The sequence below is a fragment of the Parus major genome, chromosome 3 (genome assembly GCF_001522545.3).
Source record: "Parus major isolate Abel chromosome 3, Parus_major1.1, whole genome shotgun sequence".
NCBI classification, from domain to species: domain Eukaryota; kingdom Metazoa; phylum Chordata; class Aves; order Passeriformes; family Paridae; genus Parus; species Parus major.
This window is the reverse complement of record NC_031770.1, coordinates 1,011,511-1,036,936: the sequence shown is the minus strand read 5'-3', so window position 1 is coordinate 1,036,936 and position 25,426 is coordinate 1,011,511. Positions and strand designations below refer to the sequence as shown.

Genomic DNA, 25,426 nt, shown 5'->3' with positions numbered 1-25,426 from the left:
CCTGAGGATTCCCCTCCTTGGGAAAAAACAGGGATAAAAACCACAGAAAAAGGTCAGATTTGGAAGCAGAGTAAGCAGAATCCAAGCCTTTGCCTCTGTCCACTTTTCATGGAGTGATTCCAAGGGTTTGGTGACAAATTAAGGATCTGCTCTGCCCAGAACCAACACGGAACGAGCCCTGCCCCAAGTTCATCCCGGGGGATACGAAAGGAGGAAGGGAACACAAAGTGATTAAACCAGGAATTATCTCCATTGTCTGGAAATGAGATCCACCACAAGCAAATGAGTTATAAAACCCAGGAAAAGCACCATTCCCAGCCAAGGTCTTTCCCGAATTCCCCACAAAAACCACACATTTGCACACAAGCCTTCGTTACAAAAGTAAATTTATTATGACCTCGCTTTTATAGCTCTTTTTTTTAAATTCCTCATAACAATTTATAAATAACTCCTGGTCATGGTTGCCACAGCTGGGGGTGAGTCTGGTGCTTGGGAAGGTACAAAAAGAAGGAGATTTTGGGAAGTTTGCTGGGACTACAGCACCATGGCCTGGGGATTCCCGAGGAGCAGCGGAGCCAGGCGCAGCAGCGCCCGCACGGGCACGTGCAGCCTCCGCAGCTTCAGCAGCAGCTCCGAGAAGTTCCTGCTCCCTAAAAACATCCAAAGCAAAGGAAAAGGGTGTAAAAGTGACCAAAGGTTTGTCCAGGATTAGAGGGAGAGGCTCCAGGGAGGTGCCATCCCGTGGATCCCTTTGCTGTGTGCTGGCTGGGAAGTGAAGCTCTGGAAGAGATCTCAAAACTCATTTAGGAGAGATCCCAAATCCAGGAAGGAGGAGAACACAGAGGAAAGAAGAGAGGTGTGTAACAGGCAACTGCAATCTTTCATGCCCAGACACAGGAATCTGTGGCCAGCACAGGATTCCTGGGATAGGCCCCAGATCCCTCATGGATGTGGTGACATTCCCACCCCAGGCCCCAGGAAGGAACAGAACTCCCTAAATTACATTCCAGCTGCCTTCCTCTTCCCTGAGCAACCTCAGGACTGGTGTATTCCCAGGAGGACAAGGAAAAGCTGCCCAGTGCAAGGCTCCAGGATTTCCCTGGATCCCAATTCCAGACTCACCTTCCAAGCCTCCAGCTGCCAGCTGCCCCGGCGTGGGCACCGAGTGGTAAATCAGGAAACACGCCAGCATGCTCAGCTGGGATTCCTCCGGAGCCCGCCCGCTCAGGTAGGAATGCAGGGACACGTCCCCTCCGGCTGCAAGGCACAAGAAACACCTTTGCTGAGGTTTGGGAAGCAGGATTCCCACAGGGAAATCCCACAAGGGAGTCTCCATTCCCCACAGAAGGTGGGAGGTTGTTTTCCGAGCTCCTTCCTCCTGCCGCGCTCACCGCTTGCTCTCACTCCGGGAAAATTCTCCCCGTGCAAAGATGAGGAAGGGATTTTCTCTGGGAAACATCACTTTTCCTGCTAAAAACACCCCCCACTACTCCAGGCAAACACAGTTCTCCAGGGAATGTTGTACACCAAACTGAAAACCCTTCCCTCATCAGTCTTCCACACTTCTGAGGCAAAAAATCAGCCTGGATCGGCAAAGACAAGAACCAGGTGAGCAGCAGGGGATGGAATGAGATGGGCTTTAAGGTCCCTTCCAACCCCAAATCATTCCAGGATTCCAACACTGGCTGGATTGGAGTTGCTCCTTACCTTGAAGCCATTGATCCAAGGTGTTATCTATGGTGCACTTCATCACCGGCAGGAATTCCGAGTTCATGAAGAGCCCTCGGGTTGGGTTCCTGCTCATCCTCTCCTGGTGGCTCTGGGAGCTGAAGAATTCCAGCACCAGCTTCATCTGCCACAGCTCAAAGGTCTCGGACATTTCCCTCCTTTCCAGCCTCCTGACGGCCTGGCAGCGGGGAGAGCGGGAATTGGAGCAGGAGTGAAAGAGGGAGGAAAGGACTCCTACATCCCTGCCCTCCCTCCTCTGGAAAAGCACAGGGAACAGCTGCTCTTTGTCCCCTCAGAGAGTGGGAAGAAGCGTTGTCTCCAGCAGGAACAGGAGTTTCCTACCTGGTCGATGGCGATGTAGGTGGGCAGCATCTCTGGATTCTCCTGGGTCACGCACTCGTAAAGGATGGAGGAGAAAAGATCCAGGATTTCCTGTTTCTGAGGAAAGACAGGCACAACTCATCCCAGCTTCCTGCCCCCACTGAAGTTAATCCATGCAGTGGCATCACAGGAATTTGGGATAACTAATGATACCACTCCATTTCTTCCTTGGGATAATTAAACTGGGTTTTATGCCCTCCCTTAAATACTTTTTTTAAAGAAATTCCATATAAAACACCTTCTGTGACTTCCTCTAAATGCTTCAGGGCTCTCTGGATTTGTTAAACACCTTCCTCAAGGAACGGGGCAAAAAAAATCCCAATGTCAAACCAACAGGAATCAGAGGATTGCCCTGGTATTACCCAACATCCTGCAGGATGTTCCCTGCTCCTGCTGACTGCAAGGCTAAATCCTGCTCTAGAGTTTAAGGCAGGCTTTCCCTAGTTTTTATCCATGGAAAAAGGGTTGGTCCACACCAACACTTCCTACCTGGCCCATGTTGGCAGTCGGTTTGCAAAAATAATCAGCAAAGGAAAAGAGAGCGGGATCGGAAGTGAAAGCGGAAATCGCTTCTGGCTGGGGGGAAAAAAAAAAGAAAGAAAAAAGGGATGAAAACACATTCCTAAAATGAACTTTTTGGATCTGTGCACAAAGATAACAACAGCTGATTTCCAAAGGGTCCAGAACACGAGGGAGAAAACCAGAACCCACACCAAAGGCTGGAATCCATCATCTAAAGGTTGGACTCAATGATCTGAATGCTGGACTCAACATAAAGGCTGAACTAAATGATCTAAAACTTGGATTCAAACATCTAAAACTTGGATTCAATGATCTGAAATTTGGATTCCATGACCTAAAAGTTGGATTCCATGACCTGAAGATTGGACTCCATGACCTGAAGGCTGGATTCCATGACCTGAAGGTTGGACTCCATGACCTGAAGGTTGGATTCCATGACCTGAAGGCTGGATTCCATGACCTGAAGGCTGGATTCCATGACCTGAAGGTTGGAATCTAAAAGTTGGATTCCATGACCTGAAGGCTGGACTCCATGACCCTGGAGGGCTTTTCCACCCCAAATGATTTGATGATCAAGCACTTCACGGGCTGGAGGTGTCCAACACTCGTGTCTGCCCACGGCAGATGCAGCCACATGCGGCTGTCCTGTGAAAGCCAGCAGAATTCCCTCCCTCAGGAGCGCTCCCGGCAGGAACCACCCCGGAGCGGTACCTTGAAGGCGCGCGCTTCGGAGCTGCGGTGGGTGACGGTCTCTGCCAGGAGGCTGCGCCAGCCCATGGGATCCTCCTTGTAGGAGAGCTGCCCAGCTCGGAGCTTCACGTACAGGATGCCACCCTTGGAAAGGATCGACCTGGAACGGCACAACGGGGCCCATTTACGGAACTGGCTCAAAGAGAGGAAATTCAGCTGGATACTGGGAAGGAATTCTCCCCTGTGAGAGGGACCCTGGCAGAGGCTGCCCAGAGAAGCTGTGGGTCCCTGCAAGTGTCCCAGACCAGGTTGGACAGGGCTTGGAGCACCCTGGGGTAGTGGGAGGTGTCCCTGCCACGGCAGGGGGTGACACTAGGTGACCCTTAAATCCAACCTAAAGCACGCTGTACTAATGGACCGTGCTTCCTTTAATCCCTCCAGCTGACAAGAGGGTGATCAACGATTACACTCATTATCTTGGAGGTCTTTTCCAACCTAAATGACTCTGGGATTGATTAATGGCAGGTAAATGCCCTGAAAGCAGCACATTACTGAGCAAAGAGGCAGCTGGTTTCTCCCACCCCTCACTGGGGCGTGCAGAGATGAGAGCGATCGCTCCCCCGCCGCCCCCAGATCCTGTGTTCCGGTAAAATCTCTGGTTCCCACAGCTGCCCCCCGCGTTTCGAACGCGTCACGAGGGCGGGTGGCGCTCTGTGACACGGGGTGACATGAGAAAAAGCCATTTCGCAGGGCAGTAACAGTCCCCAGCAGTCTGGGAAAGGTGACATCACCACCACTCAAAACCAAACCAAAACCATGAGTTGTAGCTGCTCTCTGCTGCCTCCATCCCACTGCCAGCCTCTGTGGGTTTTACTATCAGGTTTTCCCCGACCCTGTTTTTTTGCATGAATTATTCACCTCAATGGGTGAAACCCAACTCTGCAGTTTCTCTCTTCCCCCCCCTAAAGTGCTGTCAGATGCACAACAGTGACTTGATGAAACCCAGGTTTCTTTCTGAGCTGTGGGAGGGTTTAAAAAAAGCCATGAAATAAGATTACTACGAGGTCACGATTCAGTTGAGCATTAAAAAAACACTTACTGGAGATGAGCAGTTCCCTTGCTTAGATCTATTAATAATTCCCAGTACCGGGGGCCCTTCACTCTGATCTGTCAATAAAAACATTTCATTACTAAATATAACCAGAATCATCAGATTAAGAGGTTTCCACTGGGTTTTTTTTGGGGGGGCTGTTTTATAGTGTTGCCCACACAGAAAATTCAGGAGGAGGTTTGTGTCTCCTGCTGCATCAGATCTCGGAGGATCTTGATTAAGACAGCAGACAGAGAATTGTCTTTGGAATCATAAGGGGACAATGTCCTCCAGAGTCAGGCTAAGGAACCAAAACCCATCAGAGACCTCAGCTCTTGAGATCTGTGACACAAAATCCAGGTGATTTTCCATTAAAGCAGAGATTTCCTCTACCTGCTTCAGCAAGTGGAGCTCTGGGAGAAGTGTGGGTGCCATCAGCTCCTCGGTGGCCTCCCCGTACCACTGCGTGCCCTGCGAAACGTCACGGGAGCCACAGGTTAGGGAACACGGAGAACTCTTTGGCAGAACCACACACCAGCACCTCCTCCCCCTAAAAATTCCAAGAACTCCATCCTGAGCATCTCCCTCCTCCCACATAAAATAAATCCCGCAGAAAGGACTTTTTCCTGATGGAAGCACCCAGGAGAAACACCAAGTTGCTCATCTCAGAACTAGGAGAAGGCTTGGAAAACCTCTGTGCCTTTGGAAATCCTTCTGAAAAGGGAGAAGCACCTGGGTCAGGCAGGACACCTTTACTTGCCTGTTTGAAGCCTCTGGTGACTCTCCCTGTCCTCCCCTCTGCTCTCCAGGTGCCACCAAAGCACCACAAAGAGGTGTCAGCGGGTTGAGCCAAATTTATCTTTTTTGTGCAGAATTCACCTCGTCTCCACCACGGCTTGAAACCACACCAATGGAAACTGGGATAAATCCCAGAGTTTGCTCATCCCACAGCTCCTCAGGGCCCCCCAGCCACGTTACCTTGTAGGTGACCTCTATGAGGGCGTAGCAGGGGGTGTTGGAATCCACGTCCACGGGAGTGAGGAGCCTGGGCTCGGCTGCCAGCACGTACAGGTGACGCAGAGCCTGCAGGTGGTACCTGGGGTGGGAACCAGGAGCTCAGCATTCCCAGGGCTGGGAATCACCCAAGATTCCCAATTCCACACCCAAACACAGCTCCTGTAGCCGTGGTATTGGTTAATTAACAGAACAGGGCTTCATGGAGCAGAACCAAAAGGGATTTAAGGGTCATAAATGGACAGTTCTTCCATGAAAAACTTTCCAGCTGAGCAAACTGGAGCAGCCACATCACAAGAGCACATAATTTTTCAAATGGAGAACATCCAAAAGTCGTTTTTTGATAGAAATCCATCTTTTTGGTAGACAATCCATGTGTTTTGTAAGAAAATGGTTCAGCTGGAGGAAATGGGACCCCCAGGAAAGCCTTACCGATTGTCCGTGCTGTGAACGGGGAAGTGAGGGTACAGAGCACAGAGGAGAGCAGCAATGGAGGAGTTGGAAGTACTCAGGGAGTATCTGTAGGAAAAAAAAAAACAACATTATCCTTTAGTTTTCCTTCTGAAAAACACAGGAGGCCAAAATATTTTGGTGGGATGAGGAATTTCCAAAAGTGCAGCTCCAAAAGGAGACAGCAAGACTTTCTCTTCCAACAGAAGATGCCTGGGAAAATGGGGAAATGGAGGAAATGGAAGCAGAGGAGATCTGGCCTTGGAGAAGGCCCATTACCTTCCTCCTCCCAGGAAGAGGAGCCCCAGAGCCATGTGGTGAGCCAGGTGGAAGCCGTAGTTCATCTCTCCCCCCGTCTTCTTGTGCATGAAACGGCAAAGCTGGAGCACCTTGAGGTTCCCAGAGCCGGCCATGACCATGGCCAGGGCCAGGAGCAGGACGCTCAGGCACGTCTCCAGGTTATAGTGACCTGTCTTCAAGCACAGCAAAGAGGTTTCATCACAATTCCATGGCCAACAGCACGTTCCTGGTGGGATGATCCACCGCTTTCTACCCCAAAGCTTGGAAACCACATTCCCCAGCAGGAGGGAGAGCCAAGTCCTTCAATGATTCCCAGCCCTGCCACGTCCTATGTGTCATATGCAATCCAGGAAATTAAAAGAGCTGGGCTTGTTCCCGTTGAGGTTTTGCTGAGGGCCACACAAAGCCATCTTTTTGCTGGAAGAGAACTTGGAAAAACTTACTATGGATGCTGTCGGAGCCGACAAACACTTCAGGAAATCCGTGGCGTATTTGTACTAGGAAGAAGAGAAATGCCCAGTGATTATGGATCCAAAAGGTGAGTGACAGCTCCCTGGGAAGTGAATGCAATGAAATAACCCTCCCCTTACCAGGCACTGAAATGCTGCCAGGTTTTCCGACCCGGCAAAGCGAAATCCCAGGGATAAACACGCTCCGGCGATGATGTAGACGTGAGCTTGCCTAAGGAACAACATAAACAGGAAATGACTAAATGTCCCTCTTCTCCTCATCTGAATGCACAGCACAAACTCCTTCATCCCTTAAAAATAAAAGGGAAGACTCATCCTTTATGGGATGTCCCATGTAACGGAACTCTCCTTTACAGGAGGGTAAAATTCCCTAGGAGGAGATTTTTGGGATGTTACTCACGCCAGCGTTTCCAAGCTCAGGTCTTCGGAGGAAGGCAGCTCTGTTGCATGGAGAGAGATAATGTTCTCCCTTATGATCTGCAAAGAAACAGGAAAGGAAAATAAATCCATGGGAAAGCTGATGCCTAACTGAAACTCTGGCCATCAGGAGCTGGAAAGGGACACCAAGCGAGTCTAAGGGAAGGAAAAGATGTTTTCTCTCCCAACAGACACCATCAGCATCCTGTAGCTCTCATTTTATTGTATTGAGCTCCATACAATAATTGTAAAAACTCCATACAATATCTTGGAATATCACTGATTCCACTGTTGAGAAGTTACCCCCAATGCTCAACTCCACGCAGCAGTTTTGGACCTGGCGACACAGGGAGAAGTCTAATCCCTTCCTTTCCCTGACATCATTTTGTGTCTGGAACAATCCCACCCCTCCTCAAGCATCTCCCTTCCAGCTCCTGGAGCTCCTAAAATCCAGGGGTCCTATGGAACAGTCACCTCTGCCACGTTAATGCTCATTTCCCTGTGCTCCTAACGTGACTATGGAAAGATCCACACGGAAAACAATCCAGGGAGGAGTAAAACCGGGAAGCAAACACACCACACATAAACAAACACCTACCTGAGGCACGTTGCTGTTGACCCACTTGGAATTGGGCAGGATGTCATCCCACAAAATCAGGCATCGAGCCAGGGTCTGGAAAAAGGGAGAAAACCAGATCCCGAGGGAGGAAATTTATCTATGCAATTGGGAAAAGCTATAAAAATACAGCTAAAAAATGAATGTAACATTCCCCATGAATTGTGTCGTTCATCTACTTTTCCCTAAATTCTGTCTCCATGACAAGGAAGCTGCCACACTACAAGAAGGAAGTGTTGGAAGGAATGAGTTTGGCTGGGATGATGGGCTGGAATTCTTAAACATCGTTGAAATAGAGTGAGGAACGAACCCAAGGAGAATCTTACCCTCAACAGAAGGAATTCTGGCTTGACAAAGTCCAGCAGATACATGGTGTCCGGTGCTTTGAGCCAGTCAGCAATGGATCTGCAGGACACGGCAAAGGAAAAGGGTTTCCAGGTCACATTCCAGCAATTCCAAACCTCAGCAGAGCCAAGGCCAGGGCACTTTAACCCTGCAGGGATTCCCAGGTCAGTACCTGTTGTTGGTCTTCAGGTAGATCATGGCAAGTGCCAGGGTGGCCCCTGGACACGTCACGTCCACGTTGATGGTGTCTCCTTCCTGGGAAAACACAGGGAACACTTCCCACAGCTTCACTCGGAAGGGAATGATGCTCCCAAAGTCATGGAGACACCTCCCAGACTTCCAACTTCAGTGAGGCAGCACTGGCAGCACGTACCTTGATCTGGTAACTGGGGGATTTGTGCTTCTCCCTGTGCATTCCTGCCTGGAACCTCCGGTGTCCCCCCACCATGTACTGGTAGAGCTGCTCGGGAACGTTGAGGTCCGACATCCCAATCAGGTTACTGCCGTGCTAAGGAATGCGAGGAAGGAAGGAAGAGCATGGAAGTGCCCTCCTCTAGGAGGAAAACCCACAGGCAGGCGGGATGGAACAGCTCTTGGAATGCCATCCCAATGGATTACGAGTCTCCTAATTGCAGCTGACTTACCCCAAGGCACACCATTCCCAAGGCCAGCCCTGAAGCCAGGGAATAGGACTCTCTGTCCGTGCAATATTCCATCTCTGGGCCGGGAGGACGCCCTGGAGAAACCAAACCAGCAAAATTCACCTTTGAAAATTCCAGCTTATTGCTTAATTCCTACCAAAAGGAGAAGAAGAAAATATTATCTGTCCCTCCTTAGGGAAGTCCCCAATGGAATGACAAGGAACTGGCAGCTCATCCATCCACTCCCAAATAGCAGCTCCCTCATAAATGTTATGGTTGGAGTTTGGAGCCACGGTGACAATGCCAAGTTTAACTGAGGGTACTTTAATATCCCGAACCAATCCAAATGCTGCTGCTAAAAAAGGATTGAGCAGATGCAATTCCCAGAAATGCAACAATTTCATCCTTAAAACTGACCCCATTCCCTCCTTAATAAACCACACAGTCTCCAAATATAGTCCCACGTAAGCATGGAGCAAAAGCTGCTACAAATTAACTCAGAATGAGGGCACAAGTGAGATCATAAATCTGCTGTTCACATCAGCTCCTAAGGCCCAGTGGTAAAAAACCTTTCAAATTCCAAGCAGGGCAATTTAGGACACCAAATTTCCAGGTGGAAGAAGGAGGAACAGTAATGATGCCACCACATTTCTTTTCCTAAAATCCAGTGGCTTTCCTTTTTCATGCTGCACGAGCTGCCAGGAGGGACGGTGAGGTTTGGAGAACGGGAGGGGAAGATGCCGACGTTACATCTCCCGACTCCCCGCTGCGCGCGGCGGCCGTCCCGGCCCTCATCCCGTTTTTCCGGCATCGGCACCCACCTATCTCAGCCAGCAGCACCTCGGCGGTGTGCCTGTGGGCAGTGCCCTGGTAGACCAGGCCTATCCCCACCACGGCAGCCACCTGGACGTTGTGGGGCACGTCCAGCTCGGTGGAGGTGGGCGGCAGCAGGGCGGGGATGTGGATGCTCAGCAGGCGGGTGATGGCCATGTCCATGGTGCCTAGCTTGGCGGCCGAGACGCCGAGCAGGAGCCCGATACTCGTCATCTCGTGGCCCTGGGAGAGGGGATAAGGAGCAGTGAGGCATGGCCAGGAATGGGAAAACCCCTGTCCCAGTGTTCCAGTGTTCCCAGCGAGCCCTGAGCAGGGTGGAACGATCTGGAGGTGAAACTGCTGGGAATCTTTGAATGGAAATGAAGTTTCCTCATCCCATGGAATCCCAGAATGTTTAGGATTGGAAGGGACCTCTGGAGATCATCCAGTCCATCCCCACTGCTCACTCAGAGCAGGTGACACAGGAATGCATCCAGGTGGGTTTGGAATGGAGCTCCTTCAGAGGCTCCATGCCCTCCCTGGACAGCCATTCTCTGCCACTCCCACAGAAAGAAGTCCTTCTTGACGCTGAGAGAGGATCCTTCCGACCCAAACCACGCACCACAACCGTAACAAAGCAACCCCGACACTCTCCCACACCAGGAAACTTCCAGCCCAACAGCCTGAAGGAACCTGCTAATTTTTCCTCCCTCGTTTTGCCTAAAGAATCCAACCCCACCACGACCTGGCTCCGGGACGTGCCACAAGGTCTCACCTTCGTTAGGTAGTCATGGATGTTGAGGGTGGCCAGCTTGGTGAGGTGCCCGTTGAGGCCCAGGGCCATGAGGAAGCCCGCGTACTCATTGGCCAGCTCGGCGATTTTGGGCTTGTTGTAGACGATCCAGGCGGAGTCGATCTGGGAAGCGGGAGCGATCTTCAGGCCGGCGGCCACCCCGTTGTGGAAGCTGGCCCAGCAGGCCATGTTGGGGGGCACGTCGATGTTGCCGCTGTTCAGATCCACCGTGGTGTTCCTGGGAGGAGCACGGCCTGCCACGGGAGAGGGGAGAACAGCAGTCAGGAAAAGCCAAGCTCTCCATGCCACGCCAAGTGAGGGAACAGCTCTGATCCAAGAACGTTCAGGAATGTCAGGACAGCCCTCTGCAGGATCTCCACCCTGTATGACCCCAGCACTGACCAGTTCAGGCCATTTTTCCACTTCTCTCTCCTTCTGTACCTGATAAAAGGTCTCAGGGCTTGACAACACTGGCCCTGACCATCCCAGAAGGATCTTCCACCCTTCCAGGTGGCAGATTCCAAGCCCAAAGGAGCTGCTTCCTCACAAAACCCACACTAGCACCCTGAAATTCCTGGTGGAGAAGATGCTATAAAAATCCCAGTCACGGGATAACAGCTGGAATTCAGTCCATCTGGCTCTGGGATGGAGCCCCTGACCAACGTACCGGTGAGGTTCAGCTTTGGGATGGGCAGCTGCTCCGTCGGCACGGGATGGTAGGAGAACAGCGTGAACATTCCTCGTCCAACCGGGAGCGCCATGGTTCGCTGGCACAGCTGCAGCAACCTGGTGGGGAGGTAAATCCAAACCCACGTGGAAAATTTTCCCAAATATAAACAAACCTACAAACACTTCCCTCCTTGTGACTCCTTCCTTCCTTCCTTCTCCTTTGGAACCAAATCTTTGGTCCTTACAAGGTTCATCCCTGAGATACCTTCTAGCCATTCTTCCCTTAAAGCTGGATCCATAAACGCGTTCCAAGGACGCTTCCCAGCCATGTCGGAAGCGAGGGAAGAGGAGAAAGCCAAGCAAAGGTGGCTGCCCTGTGGGATCCTGCTATGAGTGGTGATAACACCGAGTAATAACCCACGCACAGAGGTGATGAGGTGCTTCCAAGAATGCCGACCACAACTCTCTGCGATTTAGTCTGGAAACACTTTCTAGACTCGTTAGATTACTCAGCTCCCTAGGTCAGACTCGGAGCACGCCGCATGGTGATGGTGTTCTCAGGCTGGCTTTTTAAAGAATGGGTTTTTAAACCACCCCCCCTCCCCAAAAAAGTGAATAAAGAAGCAGGACAGGGATAACCAAGGCCACTGGGCCCAGGTTTCAAAGGAATGGGATGGGACAGTGGATGTCCTTTCCGTGGAATTCCAAGGTCCCCTGACTCAAGACCAGCCTATCACAAAGAGTTCTCCAGCTTTAGGCAGGGCATGGATGGTTTGGTCTCTACAGAGAAGGTCCTGCTTATATTTCGCATTTTTTGGGCAGAACAAATTGTTACAAAATTCCTCCAACTCAGTGTGCTGCTTGGAGTCCACACTAAGTGTCCTACCCAAGAGCCCCCAACTCCAACACAGCAGAGCTTTCTTTTCTTTTGGAGATATCCACGGAACTCCAAAGACTTGGATTATGATTTTTTTTTAAAAAAATAAGATTCTGAGCCTCCAAAGATATCCCCACAACCTTTTAGCTGAATGTACTGGGAAATAGAAACAGCTGGAAATGGAGAAAGTTCCAAGGCCACACTGGATGGGGCTTGGAGCAACCTGGGATAGTGGAAGGTGTCCACGGCCATGGCAGAGGTTGGAATGAGATGGGCTTTAAGGTCCTTCCAAACCCAACCCAAGGTACTCCATGCTTTCAGGATTCCTTACCTGTTTTCCTTCTCCTCAATGTACTCGTGGTCGCTGGCTTCCGGCATCTGCACCACGTTGACCCGGACGGGCCGGGCGCTCTGGAGGAGCCTCCGCACCTCCTGCACCCTCAGGTCCTCGCTCCAGATCAGGGACATCACCTCCTCGTTCATGTCGTTCATGCCATCCTCGTCCTCCTCCGACTCGGCTGCCGATGGAATATCCGAGGACAGCACCGTGCCCACGGACTGCAAGGGAGAGGGAGAGGGAAATTCCAGGTCAGGAAGGCACCACATCCTGAACTCACCCAGCACAGTGATGGGTCTGTGTGCAGAAGGGCTGGACACACCGATGCAGGGTCACAGCATTCCCATGCTCCTTATGGGAATTCAAGGGCCTGGAGGATCTCCAAACATGGAAATCAAATTCTTTTGCACAACCAAATGGGATAAATAACTGAAGAGGAGAGGAGATGAATACATTGAGGAGGTGACGTGTGACGAAGCTCTTGTCCTTCCAAAACCTTTCCCTGCTCCAGAGCAGTCATAGGGAAGGTGTTTCCTTTCCCTGCCTGCTCAGCCCAGTTTGTGATTAGCCCAGTTTGTGACCAGCCCAGCCAAAGCTGCTGTTGTGCACATTCTGCTCCAAACCCCGCGTTATTTTTCAAAGCGTCGGCCTTTTCACACATCAGTTTGGATTCCCTCCATGACCACCTTGGAAAAGCTAATTACCCATTAAAACAAACAGCCTGCACAGCAGAAAATCCCAAAATTCCTCACCATCAGTCAACTTGGGGTTGACCACAGCACCAGGATGGTTTTGGAACTTCCACACATGACCAGAAAAGCACCAAGGCTTAGGAGCACTCTTGGAAAACCCTTTTTCCAAGGAATGCTTTTCTAAAACTCTGCTCTCCTGTCTGCTCTCATCACACAGGGGATGATGAGGGGAGCAGATCTTCCTGTGGTTCTCTGGGAACATGTGGCCCCAGGAAGGCGAGTGAATGAAGAGCTGATGAATGAAACCCAATTTCTGCTGGTAAATCCGCGCTCCATCTCAACGCGCGACTGCACCACCCAGAGCAGCAGCGTCCGTTCTGAAACAGGAAACTCCACCCTGCCCTCCCCAGAAATGACAAACAATTTGGGGTTTGAAGCTCACTTTGGCCTTTTAAGGTCAGATCAATTCGAGGCATTGTTATAAAGTCAGTGATAAGATCAAATCTACCATCATTTTTGACGATTCGTGAGGGTTTCGGTTGGGCACAGCTTCCACCGACAGCAAACAAAGAGGATTTTTCATGTGGTGGCAGGTGGGGTTTGACCTGGAGTTAATTAACCTTTCTGCCAAATTAATTACAGTTTTGATGTGCAATTAGTCATAAAGCCTTTGTTGTAGAGAACTGGAATAACTTTAATATCCTTTCCAAAGCTGAGACAGCAAAAGAGGATCCTGACCAAGATGGGCTTGAGATTCCAAATCCCAATTCCTGGCTTTGGAAAAGGCTCCAATGCCACGAAGGGATTTTATGTCAGCTTTACAAAGATTTTTGGCTCCCAACAAAGCAAATTTCAGTGAGATGCAATTCCTTGGGATGCTGGTGATTGCCACCATCAGAAGAAAATGCTGAAGAGACAAACACCACACTGGTTTTTAAATCATTTTACCTCAGGATAAAAATAACTAAAACCTTTTTTTTTGGGGGGTGGAAAAAAAGAGAAATATGGCAAGTGTACTTCCAAATCCAGCTCTTCTAGTGGAAAGGAGCATGCTGGCCAATCCAACACAAGGAGCCACAGACAAATACCCACTTCCTTCTCCTTCTGCCGTGGTTTTTGATGGCAGAGCCTCAGGAGAAAGCACCAAAGGGTGGGAAGAGGAGGAATCCAACAGCTCTGGAGGCAAAACTTTTGCCTGAGTTTTAAAATGTGATTTATCTTGAGTTTTGCCAGCTACCCATGATTATCCATCCCCGCTGGATGTTGGTTTTCACACCAAAACCTTTGTACGTGCAAAGCCTCCGTTTTGTCGCCCTCGGTTTGGGAATTAAGCTGGAAATTGCTGAGGCGGGTGCTCTGCCCAAACCCTGGGACTGGGGAATCCCTTTGTGGCCATACTCACGGATTTTCCCTTCTGCAGGCTCCCTTCCCAGGCCTGCTTGGACAAATCCTGGCGGCCGATGAGGAGGCAGACGGCTTCCGGCCAGTCCGAGGCCGGCTGCTCCCGGCACTGGTAGATGGCATCTCGGATGGGAAGGGCCACGCCAAAGGGAAGAGATTCCAGATCCCTCAAGGTAAAACCTGAAAATTAAGGAAGGGAAAAAAAAACCCAAAAAAAGTGTTATCAATCCCAGACAAAGAGCGTTTCCTGTTATCTGAGCACACAGTTATTTGGGAATGTTGTTGTTCCGCTCTTACCAACACTGGTCATCCAAAGGACCAACTTTTCAGCCAGGCTGGAAACAGAAGTGCTGGATTTGAAACTGCACCTGGAAAATTAAGGAGAAGACAATAAATGCTCATCCAGAAGTCAGCAGGAAGTCACCAACTCAACCAAACAACAGCAAAAGCCTCCATACCGGCTGTCATCCTGCTCCATCTGCTGCTTCCGTTGGCCTAGGAAAGACAAGGCTGTGTTAATTCCATGTTTTCCAGGCTGGAGGCACTCCCAGAATGGAGCCAAAGCGTCCTTACCTGACGTGATCTTGTACAAATAATGGGAGGCTTCGTTCAGCACAGCACTCTCGTCCCCAAGGATATACAGGGCCACACTCTGGGGAGGAGAGACACCAAAAAAAAAGTCATTTTGGGGTTGATACTCCTTTGCTTCCCAGAAAAACAGGCAGGAAATAACTGGAATACAACCTCAGAAGTGAGGCAGGTGTATTGTGAGGAGAAGGAGACCGAAAACAACCGAAAACTTCTAAGCTTTAAATTTTTTGGGGGAAAAGAAATCCACCCTGAAACAATGCACTGAACTTTCCCTCTGGAGATTGCTCCAGAGATAAAAGATAAATATCTTCCCAAGGGAAAAATGTGTTCCCAGTTATCCTTCCTGTGCTTCTCACATTCCATTTCTCCTGCAGGACACACACACTGTCTGTAGACACCCTTTTCCACTTGGTTCGCTCCACATCTTGGATGTTTTGGGAAGGTTCCATGTGAAAAGCTGAAAATCTAAGGGAATTGTCACTCTGTTTTGACAATTCTGGGAAAACTTGCATCTGGGTAAAATGATTTTTGTGGGCTTTATGAAGATCTTTCAACTCTGAGCTCTGCAAGGGCAGATCAGGCAGAGAGAGGAGGAAAATAGACCCTGGCTTTTTTTTTATTCCCTGCCTTTTTTCTCCTTAGGCACCTCTGCTCCCAGTTGGAAGGGTTTTCCCACCAATGAGTAAGGAAGTGATGCTGAGCAGGAGATGCCTCCAGCACTCACAGGACTAAGGATTGATGTTGGGGCATGCCCAAGGAGAAAATGGGGAATTCTCATCCCCAAAATCCAGATACCTCCATGATTACTTTGCACAAACCACAGGAAAACACAGAAGAACATCCTTCCCACCTGGAAAATCCATCCAGGGCGTGAATCCCTGTTATTTCACCTTCCTTTAGGGATGTTTCACTCCCAGGAAGTTCAGCAGCTGGGGCAATCCCTGCCCACAGGGCAGTGCTGCCAGACCAAGGCACATTCCCTGTACTCCCTGGCCCCCAGGACTCACCAGTACCACCAGTTTGCTCCTCTCACAGATCCCTGGTAAGTAGGGATAAGGCTGCACTCCCTCTCCCTTCAGGCAGGAACTCAGCCACTGGAAGATGCTTGGAGGCTCAGCAGAAAAAAAGGAGGGGTGGAGCATGAAACCTGTTTGGACTTAAGATGAACAGCAAAGACCATGAGCTCCAGGGAAAAGGCACGAGAATTCCTCACCATTCCCAATTCCTCCAGTATTTCCTTCAACGACAAAAATAAAGCATGTACACCCCCTGAAATGTTACAGATCCCTCCTGTCAGGTGGGGTTTTATGACAGGAATGAAAGCTCAAGGCATCTCCTTAAGGAAGAAAAATTATCTCAAAGGAAAAAGCAGGGGGTAATCCTCCAGAATGAGGGGAATGTGAAAAAAAGCAAAGGGAATATCCAAATACCACGGAACAGCCAAAGGCTTAAACTCACCCTGGTCAATTATGCAGGTCTGCCTGGAGGTTTTGACAAGTGCTGGGTAGTCCCTGTAGTAATAATCCATGTAAGCTTCCAGTTTTAAATCCCTGGAATGAGAGAAGGGAGTCACAGGCTGAGGAAAAGGCATTCCAACCTCCCAGATGCCACCTTTGGGCAGCTGCTGCTGCTGGGGAAGAATCTGGAGCCATGGAAAAGACAGGAAAGGTTTGAAATATTCATTTCCTTCAAATACAGGGCGAGTTTGCTCCAGTTTGGGCAATCCCATCAAAAGAAATGATTTTCCAGTGGGAATACCTGGCCAGCTGAACCAGGAGAACCACGAGGGAGCGGAGCCCTTCTCCCATCAGACTGTTCAGTTTGAGCTCCTCGTAGATGAGGTGGAGAACAAAGAAAATGGCAGGGATGTGGGAGAAGAGGAGGGTGGAGGAATCCAAACTGAGGCTCTGGGAAAAGTCATCCTTGGAAGCAGAAACCTCCAGAGGGTCCAGGCGCAGAGCTTTGGCAACGGGATGAGACTCGAAATTCCTGTGGTAGTCAGAGCTCAGGAGATATTCCCAGTCCTAGAGCAAAGAAACAACAGAGGATCCACGGTGAACGTAATTTCCAGAAAGGTAATTCCAAAGCACTGTTAGAGAGGAATTTTTTCCCTAAAAACCAAGCCAAATATAACTCAGGGAACAATTTCTTACCTCATCTGACCCAGTTTCTGACGGCCTTGCCTTCTTTGGAGCAATGACTGGGGAGAGTGATCCTTCAAAATCGAGCTGCAACAAATTAAAAAAAAAAAAGGAAATAAAACTAAAAGTAACAAATAGGAAAAGAAAATGAAATAGAAGCAGCTCAGGAGTGAAGGTTTCCTAGGTGAATCACAACACCTGAGCTCCAACCAAGTGGGACATGATGTGGCTTGAGGTACTTCTGGATTTGCTGAACCAACCCCAGAAATCCCAAATCCTCTTTAAGGAACAACAATCTGAGTTGTGACCTGTGCTTCAACTTGGGATCAATTTAATACAGATGAGATGAACCAAATTTCCTGCAGCAGTGTGAGGTGTGAGCTGGATTCAAATCCTCACCATTTCTTTTCACAGTAAGCACCTTGTCAGCCTCATGATAAATGAGCCTTGTACCCTCGTGACAAACACAGAGTAAAACAGGACTGGAAATCAGAAGTGAGGAATGAATTTGCTCACGTTCCGTGTCCAGCAGAGCCTCTCAGTGTTGTAACCCATCATGTTCATCAGACAGGTGACAAATAAATTCCACTCTGAGTGGTAGCTGGGCCCTCCCGGGGCGTTGTAGGCGTTGTACCACTTCACCAACATCTGCACAGCTGTTTCCTTGGGCAGGATGGCTTTCACCCCCTGCAGGCATCTTTTCACTGGTGGGAAAGAAGGAGACAGTCCATCAGTTCTGGATTCCTGGGATTTGCCTCATCAGTGGTGGAAAACCCCACAGGTTCCTCTTGCTGGACTTGCTTTCAACTCTAAACAAAGCCACAAAACTCCCAATGGCTCTCCCTTGAGCTGGGCACAAATCCTCCAGTTTGCAACAAAAATAAGGAAAAATGCTCCTTTTTTTGCTCATTACTGAAACCAGCCTGAACTGGCATCTCAGCCCTTCCCCAAGGAAAGCAAAAAGCCACCTAAAGCTTTGGAATCCTACCTAACTCCGAGGTGGCGATTTCAGGAATACTGATCCGGACCATGGTGTTATTGCTGAGCTCCTGGAAAACCCAACAAAAGTGCAGACAAATCAGGAAATGCATCAAGTGCAGGCAGAGTCCTTTTCTAGCAACTCAGAACTCCTCAGTGGATGATGATATTCCCAAATCCTGCCTCTTGCTACAGTAAGACGTGGAATTCAGGCACCAGCTCTGTGAAACACTGGAAATCTTGGAATTATCTGGAAATAATCTTGGTTACCAAAAGCGTAGCCCCAAATGACAGGGAAATACCTACTAAAGTTACTCTGTTGTGGACAGGATCCCTCAGAGCTTGGATGAAAGTCCCAAGCTGCTGGAAAGTGCAGTCCTCAACATAGGGCGAGTCGTGGAGCTTGGAAGAATCCCTTAATTCCGGAACCGGTGACAAAAGCACACTCTGCAAAGTGGGGAAAATGAGCCCTTTTTAGAGTTCAAATGGAACTGGAGTTCAGAACTAAAGTGGATCTGAGCTGGAATTGTTGGGTTTAAAGTACTAACAAGAATCTTGGAAACTACTGAAAATCTCTCCAATCCCTGCCTTGGAAGTTTAATGGCAAGCAGAAATAAATGAACAGGGCGGCACCACAAAAATCTTCTTTAAACACCGTTTATTCGGGGGATTTACAGAACAAGAAGGAAAGATTCAACTCCAAAAAGGAACCTTGGAAGTTAAAAAACCACCAGTCACTACAAGAAAAGGAATATTTCCTTATTTCTTACCTCTTCCAGGGGCCCCAGGTGCTTGTTCAGAGGCTTGGATGGAGTACTGACACTATCCAAGGGAGTGCTTGGCCGAGGCATTGGGTTGGACATTGTCAGGGATGGAGCAGGAAGCCCGGGAATAAAAACCTTTCCCACCTTTTTGGTGGAAAAGGGAAAGGGAAAAAAAAGTTCAGTTTTTCTCTGAAAAGAACCCCCAGAAGAATGATTTAATGAATGCCACGGATGCTTCACAAGTCCCTTTCCAGCACTGCACATAAGTTAGGGATGGAAAAGGTATCGCTCACCCGAACCACTCCGGAATAAAGCACCAGATTCCCGCTGCCTTCCAGAACCAGCAGAGTGTCAATTCCCTGGAATATTCAAGCAGCACATTCAGCTCCTTGTGTTCCATTAAGGAGGCACCAGCTGGATGACAAGGACATTCCACTGGTTAACAATACCTCCACTGGAGCTGCGTCCTTTGCTGGAATATTGGTGACAGATCCAAAGATCAGCTGTGATTTATCGTTGCTCTCTTGGAATTTTACACACCTAGGGATTAGGGAGAACAGGAAAGGTAGAAGGTTTGTCCTGGGTTTTGTTACAGAAAGAAAACACAGACTTCCACCAGTGCAGTGCCTTTTTTTTTCTGTGGGTTTTGTGGCTCTTTCCTCTTTTACCTGGCTTTGCCCAAAATAAATCAACTTGTTTTTAATTTTCTAGTTAATTAAAACCACTGATGTACTTCCAGCTGGGAATTTCTGGAGTGCTTCTCCTGGTTCACCTGTCCCCAAGGAATGCTCACCTCAGCTGGAGCTGGGATTCCACTAAAAAGCACAGGAATTTCTGCCCACAGAGGTCAGTGGAAATGAACACTTTGGATGCCTGGGAATTCTTCTCTCTGGAAAACAGACACAAGGACCAGGTTAGAACCTGCTTTGCTTTGGAGACTTCATGAAACCATTCAGAAAGCCTGGGATAACACACCAGGGAAAACTGCTCTCTGCAAGGGAGCCAGACACTTAGAAAGAATCATTTCCCAAAAAAATCAGGGAGCGCAAGTCCATGAACTGACTCCGAGATGGTTCCGATTGCATAAAAACCACCCAAATAAGCTGTGATTTCACTTGAATTCCTGCTTCCCAACTCCCATCCCAAGAAAACCACCTGACCTCATGTTTGGGACCGTTTCTGTCCACAGGTGGTCGATGCAGAGCTCAGGAACGATGGGCTCTGTCTCCGGCACGACGAAGGAGTCGTTGGCTATGGAATTGGGGGAATGGGTAACGCTGGGTCTCCTCGGGGACTGGGCACTGCTGGAGAAGTTGAACCTCTGCACTCCAGAGAAGGAATGGACTCCCAGGGCTGGGGAATGGGAGCGGCTGCAGGCAGAGACAGGACACGGATCAGAAGGAGAGCTTCAAAATCACGGAAAAATCAGACGCTGATGCGGCCAAAAAGCGGATCCTCAAAATCAGGGAGAATCCCAGGGAGCTCATCTCACTGACTTTAAATCCCAACCAAACCCCAAACCAGGAACTAGCTCACTGTTGATTTCCCTTTGTTCTCTAGCACAGGAAAACAATTCTCTAATTATTTTCCAGGCGTCTCTGTCAGAATGCAACAGATGAGATTTCCGAAGGATTTCGGATGGTTCATTCCATGAAAAATCCCTCCCAACCTCTTCCCTCTAATTTCTTTAGAGAAGCTAGCCCAAAACACCCCTGGGACACAAACAGCCTGCAGACATTCCTTGATCCATGACAGAGCAGTCTCCTTGGCTCTGGCACAGGCATTATCCTCCTGTGCTGTCAGGATAACAGCACAGGAAGGGCATTCCGAGGGAATTTCAGGTGCTGCAACACGAGTGGCACCTGAGCCTTGGACGGAAAGACAGAGAGCAAAACACATCCAGGGGATTCCATAGGTCCCATCCTTGGGGATTTGCTGTGGGTGCCCACCTCAAAGCAGCCATGTTGGAGATGGTGGGAGAGCGGGATTGCAGGTTGGGAGAGGAGCCGGATCTGCTCTGGCTGTGGATGGATGAGTAGTTCTGGAAAGGGGAGCCCCCAGGGGACTCTCCTTTGGAGAGGCTCCGGAGGTGAGCGGTCAGGGAGCTGCTGGTGGCCATGTGCTGGGGGGTGCCCCCCTGCTCTGGGAATTTCAGCACCAGGCTCTGCTCCTAGGAGGAAAACCAGCGGCATGTGGGCAAGGACAGCCAGGGAGAGGCTTTTCCAACAGCTTTTCCCAGCAGTTACGTGTTACAAATTCACGCTCAGCCTACAGAGTTAATCCCATCGACCCTGCTCTTCCACTCCCACAGGAACTGCTCCAATGGTTTTCACAAAATCACAGGATTTGGTTGGAAAACACCTTAACACCCAGCCAGCTCCACCCTCTGCCATGGGAACACCTTCCCCTGTCCCGGGTTGCTCCAAGCACCGTCCAGCCTGGAACATTTCCAGGGATGGAGCAGCCACAGATTCTCTGGGAATCCCAACCCTCACTGTCAAAGTTTCCACGGCACTGAGTTACTTCCCACTTTTCTTAAACCTTCTGGTCCAATGTGTGGAATAACACGTTAATAACGTGATCCATGACCATCACCACCACGTGATCTCCCTGCTCCAGGGAAATCCATGGAAAAAACTTCTTAAAAAACCAAAAGAACCAGCCCCACCCAATGTCTTCCTCTTAGAAATGAAGCAAATCCCATATCCCAGGTGTTCCTAAGAGATAGAAGGGCAGGGAAACAGCAGTTTTCCAGGGATCTGCCTTCCCCAGGGAATAAAGTGTACCTCTGGCTTGACTCTGCGGAGGGCCCAGACCGTGTGTAAGCTCTGCACAGTGTCGTAGGTCATCACGATGGAAGGGTCAGCGCTGAGGAACACGATCCTCAGTGTGTGGTCGGCCACGTACTGCACCCGGGACGATCCGAACACTCCTGGAAAACGGGGATGTGTGCCAAAGGATCAGCTCCACAAGGATGCCGTCAGCGTTTCCCACGCTCTCTCCTTTCCACAACTGGAAGGAATTCCAGCTGCCCCTGCTCACACCACCCCTCTAACTGCATCCTTGGCAGTGACTCCTCCCAGGTGTTGTGGTACAGGGAACGCTCCAGGGACACGCTGGGATTTGCTGCCACCCTGAGGGACTCCAGTGACATCCAACGTACCTCCAGATTTCCACACCAGAGGGGTGATCTCGTCCAAGGGGTGCAGCATGCTGAACATTGTCGGCAAAGGCTCCCTAGGGAAAAGCCGGACAAATCAGAGCCTGGAATGGGACAGCAGGGACACAGATTCCATCTCCAAAAGCTCCTTGGGCTGACCGAGTAGGCTCAGCTTCTCAGAGCTCTCTTCCTAATCCAGCTCTTCCAAGGACTAGAGAATCCCAGGGGAAAATCCAAGAGAGAGGATTAAAGATGCTCATTGTCCAACTGCTTCCTTAGGGATCCACAGCAGGCTTCCACAGGAGCCTCAGCCAGCAGGGAATGGGATCCCACACAGCAGGGAATGGGATCCTCAGCCAGCAGGGAATGGGATCCCACAAAGCAGAAAATGGGATCCCACACAACAGGAAATGGGATCCCACACAGCAGGGAATGGGATCCCACACAGCAGGGAATGGGATCCTCAGCCAAAAGGGAATGGGATCCCACACAGCAGGGAATGGGATCCTCAGCCAGCAGGGAATGGGATCCCACACAGCAGGGAATGGGATCCCACACAGCAGGGAACGGGATCTCCACCCAGAAGGGAATGGGATCTCCACCTAGTAGGGAAATGGGATCGTCAGCCAACAGGGAATGGGATCCCACACAGCAGGAAATGGGATCTCCAACCAGCAGGGAATGGGATCCTGCAGCTGAAACTGTCTTGATGCCAATCCCTCAGAGACTCTCCCAGTTGTCCATGACAGCCTGGAATCAATTCCCAGGACAAACCTTAATGGGATCAGGCAGCTGCTTCCCAGATCCTGTTCCCAGGACCAGCACTCCCAAATAGTTTTTAACACTCAGCTTTCAATGTGCTCACTCAGAGTCACTGGGATGGGATAAACAGACTGGAGGAGTCACATCAATAAAATCCCAGACTGGTTTGGGTTGGAAGGGACTTAAAATGATCCCATCCCACCCCCTGCCATAGGCAGGGACACTTCCACTATCCCAGGTTGCTCCAATCCAAGCTGCCCTTGAACATATCCAGGGATCCAGGGGCAGCCACAGCTTCCTCTTTTTCCACCCAGTTTCACCTTTTCCAATCAGAAACACACAGATCTCCCACCACTTCCCTCCAGCTCCTCCACTCCTTGTTATATTATCCAACAGGAAACCACCCAAATCCCGCATCCCATACCTGGGTGGACTTGGAGGCACCTCATGGGAAGAACTGCTACGCTCAAATAACAACCCGTATTTGGTTGGCCAAACATTTGCGACCTAGAAAGAAAAATTACAGATTTACAGGGGGAAAAACAAAACCTAACCTCCTGCTGTATCCATTATGTTTGAGGGTTTTGCAGGAAAATAAGATGTTCAGGCTTTTTATGGAGAGCTGGGGAATGTAAATGTGGACAAAAAGGTTCCAAATGTGGACAAAAAGCAAGGCAGAATTACCTGGAAAGGCAGAGCAGCGATGTAATCTTTCCCCTCCATGCTGTGCACGTTTATGCAGGAATTCTGCAAAATGCAGATACATTTCTCCACTATTTCCTCACTGCCTGAAACTGGAAAGGAAGGAAGAAAACACAGAGTGAAGTTTCACTCGGTTTCAGACATCCCTTAGGCACAAAAAGTAAATTCTGACACTTCAGGTTCTCGGTGAATGAGCTCCTGGAGTGTGTCCAGAGAAGGGAATGCAGCTGGGAAGGGGCTGGAAAACAAGGAATGGCTGAGAAAGCTCAGCCTGGAGAAAAGGAGGCTCAGGGAGGACCTGGCTCTGCACAACTCCCTGACAGGAGGGTGCAGGGGTGAGGCTCTGCTTCCAGGGAACAAGGGACAGGATGAGAGAGAACAGCCCCAAGATGCACCAGGGGAGATTCAGGCTGGATACTGAGAAAATTTCTTCCCCAAAAGGGTGTCCAGCCAGGCACAGGGCCATAAAAGCCACGTGGATGTGGCACTTGGGGACGTGGTTTTGCGGTGGCCTTGGCAACAGCTGGACTCGGCGGCCTCCGAGGGCTTTCCCAACCTAAACAATTCCATGATTCCAAGCCAATGGAGCTGAGCTCTGAGCATCTGCCCAGCAGCACAAGAAACAGGACACTCACCATCAGCTTTTTCCGATTTTTCCTGGGGGATAGTGAAGTCACACCACAAGGCCTGAAAGCCAACACAGCATCATCAGTTCTCCAGAACAAGCTGCTGCTCCCACACAACGTCACCTTCCCGTGTTCCCCCGAACAACCCCACCCCAAAACACGGTCTGGACAGGGTCTGTGGATTCCCTCAGTGCCCCTTTCCCACGTTTCCACACCTGCAGGACGGGGCTGTCGACGGTGAATGCCTTGTACACGGCGGACGCTTGGCTTCTGCTGCCCTTGCTCCAGATGACCACATTGCTGGCCACGTACAGCTCCTCATCATAGTCCACCTCCTCCCCGACATCACTGATGCCTTTCCTCAGCTGCCAGCTTTCCTGGAAAACAGGGGTTTGTCAAGGAAAAGCCGCAACACCCTCAGGTGTGATGAGTTTGGCCAGCACAGAGAAGCTGTGGCTGCTCCTGGATCCCTGGAAGTGTCCCAGGCCAGCTTGGATGGGGCTTGGAGCAATCCGGGATAGTGGAAGGTGTCCCTGCCCATGGCAGGGGGTGGAATGGTGGAATGAGATGATCCCTTCCAACCCAAAAACCCCTGTCATTCCAAGGTAAAGGACCATCAGGATCCATTTAGATTTATTTTGATGGAAGCCAGGGAGGAAAGGATAAGGGAGACCCTTCATGCAGTTCTGAGATTCAGAGTGAACCCCCCTGCTCCCTAAACCCCTCCTTAGCAAGGAGTTGGGAGGCGGATGCATCCAATCTTAGGCTCGATCTCCACCAGAGCTGAGGGTGTTCACCTGGAGAAGCCTCCAAGGAGACCTTAAAACCCCTTCCAGTGCCTGAAGGGGCTCCAGGAGAGCTGGAGTGGGACTTGGACCCGAGTCTGGAGTGACACCACAAGGGGAAATGGCTTTCCACTGCCAGAGGGCAGGGTCGGATGGGATATTGGATAGAATTCATCACGGCGGTGAGGCCCTGGCAAAGGCTGCCCCATCCCTGCAAGCCCAGGCCGGGCTGCAGGAGCCTTGGAGCAGCCTGGAAGGTGCCCCAGCCCACGGCGGCGGGAGGGAACCGGATGGGCTTTAAGTTCCCTTCCCTCCCAACCCCCCTGGAATCCCCGGCTCAGGAAGGCTCGTACCCGGTGCCGGTCGTGGATCGTGACCTCTCGGAGCGAGCCCACGAGCCCCGCGGCGCCGTCGGAGGAGCAGAGCTCCGGCGCGGGCTGGAGCCGCCGCAGCTGCAGGCTCAGGGCGCTCGGGTGCCGCCGGCTCTGCTCGCGGCCCCGCGGCGCGAACTCCTGCAGGTCGCCGGCCGCAATCATCGTCGCCCTCTCGTCACAGTGGTCCGACATGGGGCCCCGATATCCACATTATTTCCGGGACGCTCCGGCGGCTCCCGCGGGCACCGGGACGCGCGGGCAGCGCCACCGGCGACCCCTCACGCGGGCGCGGCCATC

The 25,426-nt window shown here is 50.5% G+C and overlaps 1 protein-coding gene across 2 annotated transcripts; it reads right to left on the bottom strand.

Moving 5' to 3' along the window:
• Positions 1-369: 369 nt before the first annotated feature.
• Positions 370-25,426, bottom strand: ANAPC1 (anaphase promoting complex subunit 1). 2 transcript variants are annotated; one of them, XM_015623183.1, is made up of 47 exons: positions 25,109-25,426; positions 24,186-24,347; positions 23,980-24,031; positions 23,327-23,436; positions 23,067-23,149; positions 21,884-21,957; positions 21,507-21,652; positions 20,670-20,890; positions 19,881-20,090; positions 19,514-19,609; positions 19,170-19,260; positions 19,014-19,079; positions 18,727-18,864; positions 18,263-18,403; positions 17,967-18,027; positions 17,495-17,682; positions 16,991-17,065; positions 16,596-16,861; positions 16,296-16,387; positions 15,845-15,993; positions 14,820-14,898; positions 14,705-14,741; positions 14,544-14,614; positions 14,248-14,426; positions 12,148-12,374; positions 10,938-11,056; positions 10,253-10,524; positions 9,486-9,720; positions 8,668-8,759; positions 8,397-8,531; positions 8,196-8,278; positions 8,005-8,083; positions 7,661-7,735; positions 7,046-7,122; positions 6,766-6,856; positions 6,619-6,672; positions 6,155-6,348; positions 5,858-5,944; positions 5,390-5,507; positions 4,805-4,882; positions 4,421-4,488; positions 3,343-3,481; positions 2,599-2,685; positions 2,071-2,166; positions 1,708-1,906; positions 1,123-1,257; positions 370-650 (listed from the first exon to the last, which is right to left on the bottom strand). In XM_015623183.1, the coding sequence occupies exons 1-47, from the start codon at positions 25,319-25,321 to the stop codon at positions 535-537; spliced, it is 5,856 nt and encodes a 1,951-aa protein (XP_015478669.1). In that variant the 5' UTR covers positions 25,322-25,426; the 3' UTR covers positions 370-534. The 2 variants fall into 2 exon arrangements, with proteins under 2 accessions (XP_015478669.1, XP_015478668.1); XM_015623182.1 differs by lacking the exon at positions 370-650 and having other exon boundaries at positions 657-1,257.